General features: G+C 42.1%; 1 protein-coding gene across 1 annotated transcript; it reads left to right on the top strand.

Moving 5' to 3' along the window:
* Positions 1-6: 6 nt before the first annotated feature.
* On the top strand, positions 7-496 carry LOC110034346 (non-specific lipid-transfer protein 2-like). Its single transcript, XM_020738618.1, has one exon. It carries the CDS (start codon positions 15-17, stop codon positions 228-230), a length of 216 nt encoding a protein of 71 aa, XP_020594277.1. The 5' UTR covers positions 7-14; the 3' UTR covers positions 231-496.
* The last annotated feature ends 108 nt before the right edge of the window (positions 497-604 follow it).

Below are 604 nucleotides of genomic sequence, written 5' to 3'. Positions count from 1 at the left end.
TCCAAGCCAAAAATATGGCAGCACTAACCTGCAACCCGATGGAGTTGAGTCCTTGCATGAGTGCAATCCTCTCATCTGCACCCCCGTCGGCTTCATGCTGCTCGAAGCTGAAGGAACAGCAACCATGCTTCTGCCAGTATGAGAAGAACCCCCAACTCAAGGGATACATGAACTCCAGCAACAGCAACAAGGTGGCTAATTTCTGTGAAGTCCCAATACCCAAGTGCTGAACTACATACCGCTCCCCTTAGTTATCTAAAGTTTTAGCAGAAGCGTATCCTTGTAATGGTTTTGTGTGAGGTCTGGACCGGTGTTATGACGTGTCTTGCCTTTTTCTCTTTATTTGCTTAAGGCTGGTGCTGTCTTTATATATTAATGAAGTATTTTGTATTTTATGTGAAACGTTCAGTCTTTATGGAGCCAGTAGGAGGATTTCTTTGTTTTGTTTCGTCACCCTTTTGGTTCTGTAACTTAGTTCTATATGAGATTTTGTGAAGTCAAATAATCTGCTGAAAATTCACCAAATGCAGCGTCCCCATCACTTCAGAAGCACATAATTTACACAATCAACAGCTACATTTCTAGATTATATTGCAGCATAGGA

This window comes from Phalaenopsis equestris, unplaced genomic scaffold (genome assembly GCF_001263595.1).
Source record: "Phalaenopsis equestris unplaced genomic scaffold, ASM126359v1 Scaffold184560, whole genome shotgun sequence".
NCBI classification, from domain to species: Eukaryota; Viridiplantae; Streptophyta; class Magnoliopsida; order Asparagales; family Orchidaceae; genus Phalaenopsis; species Phalaenopsis equestris.
This window is presented reverse-complemented; position numbering and strand designations above follow the sequence as displayed.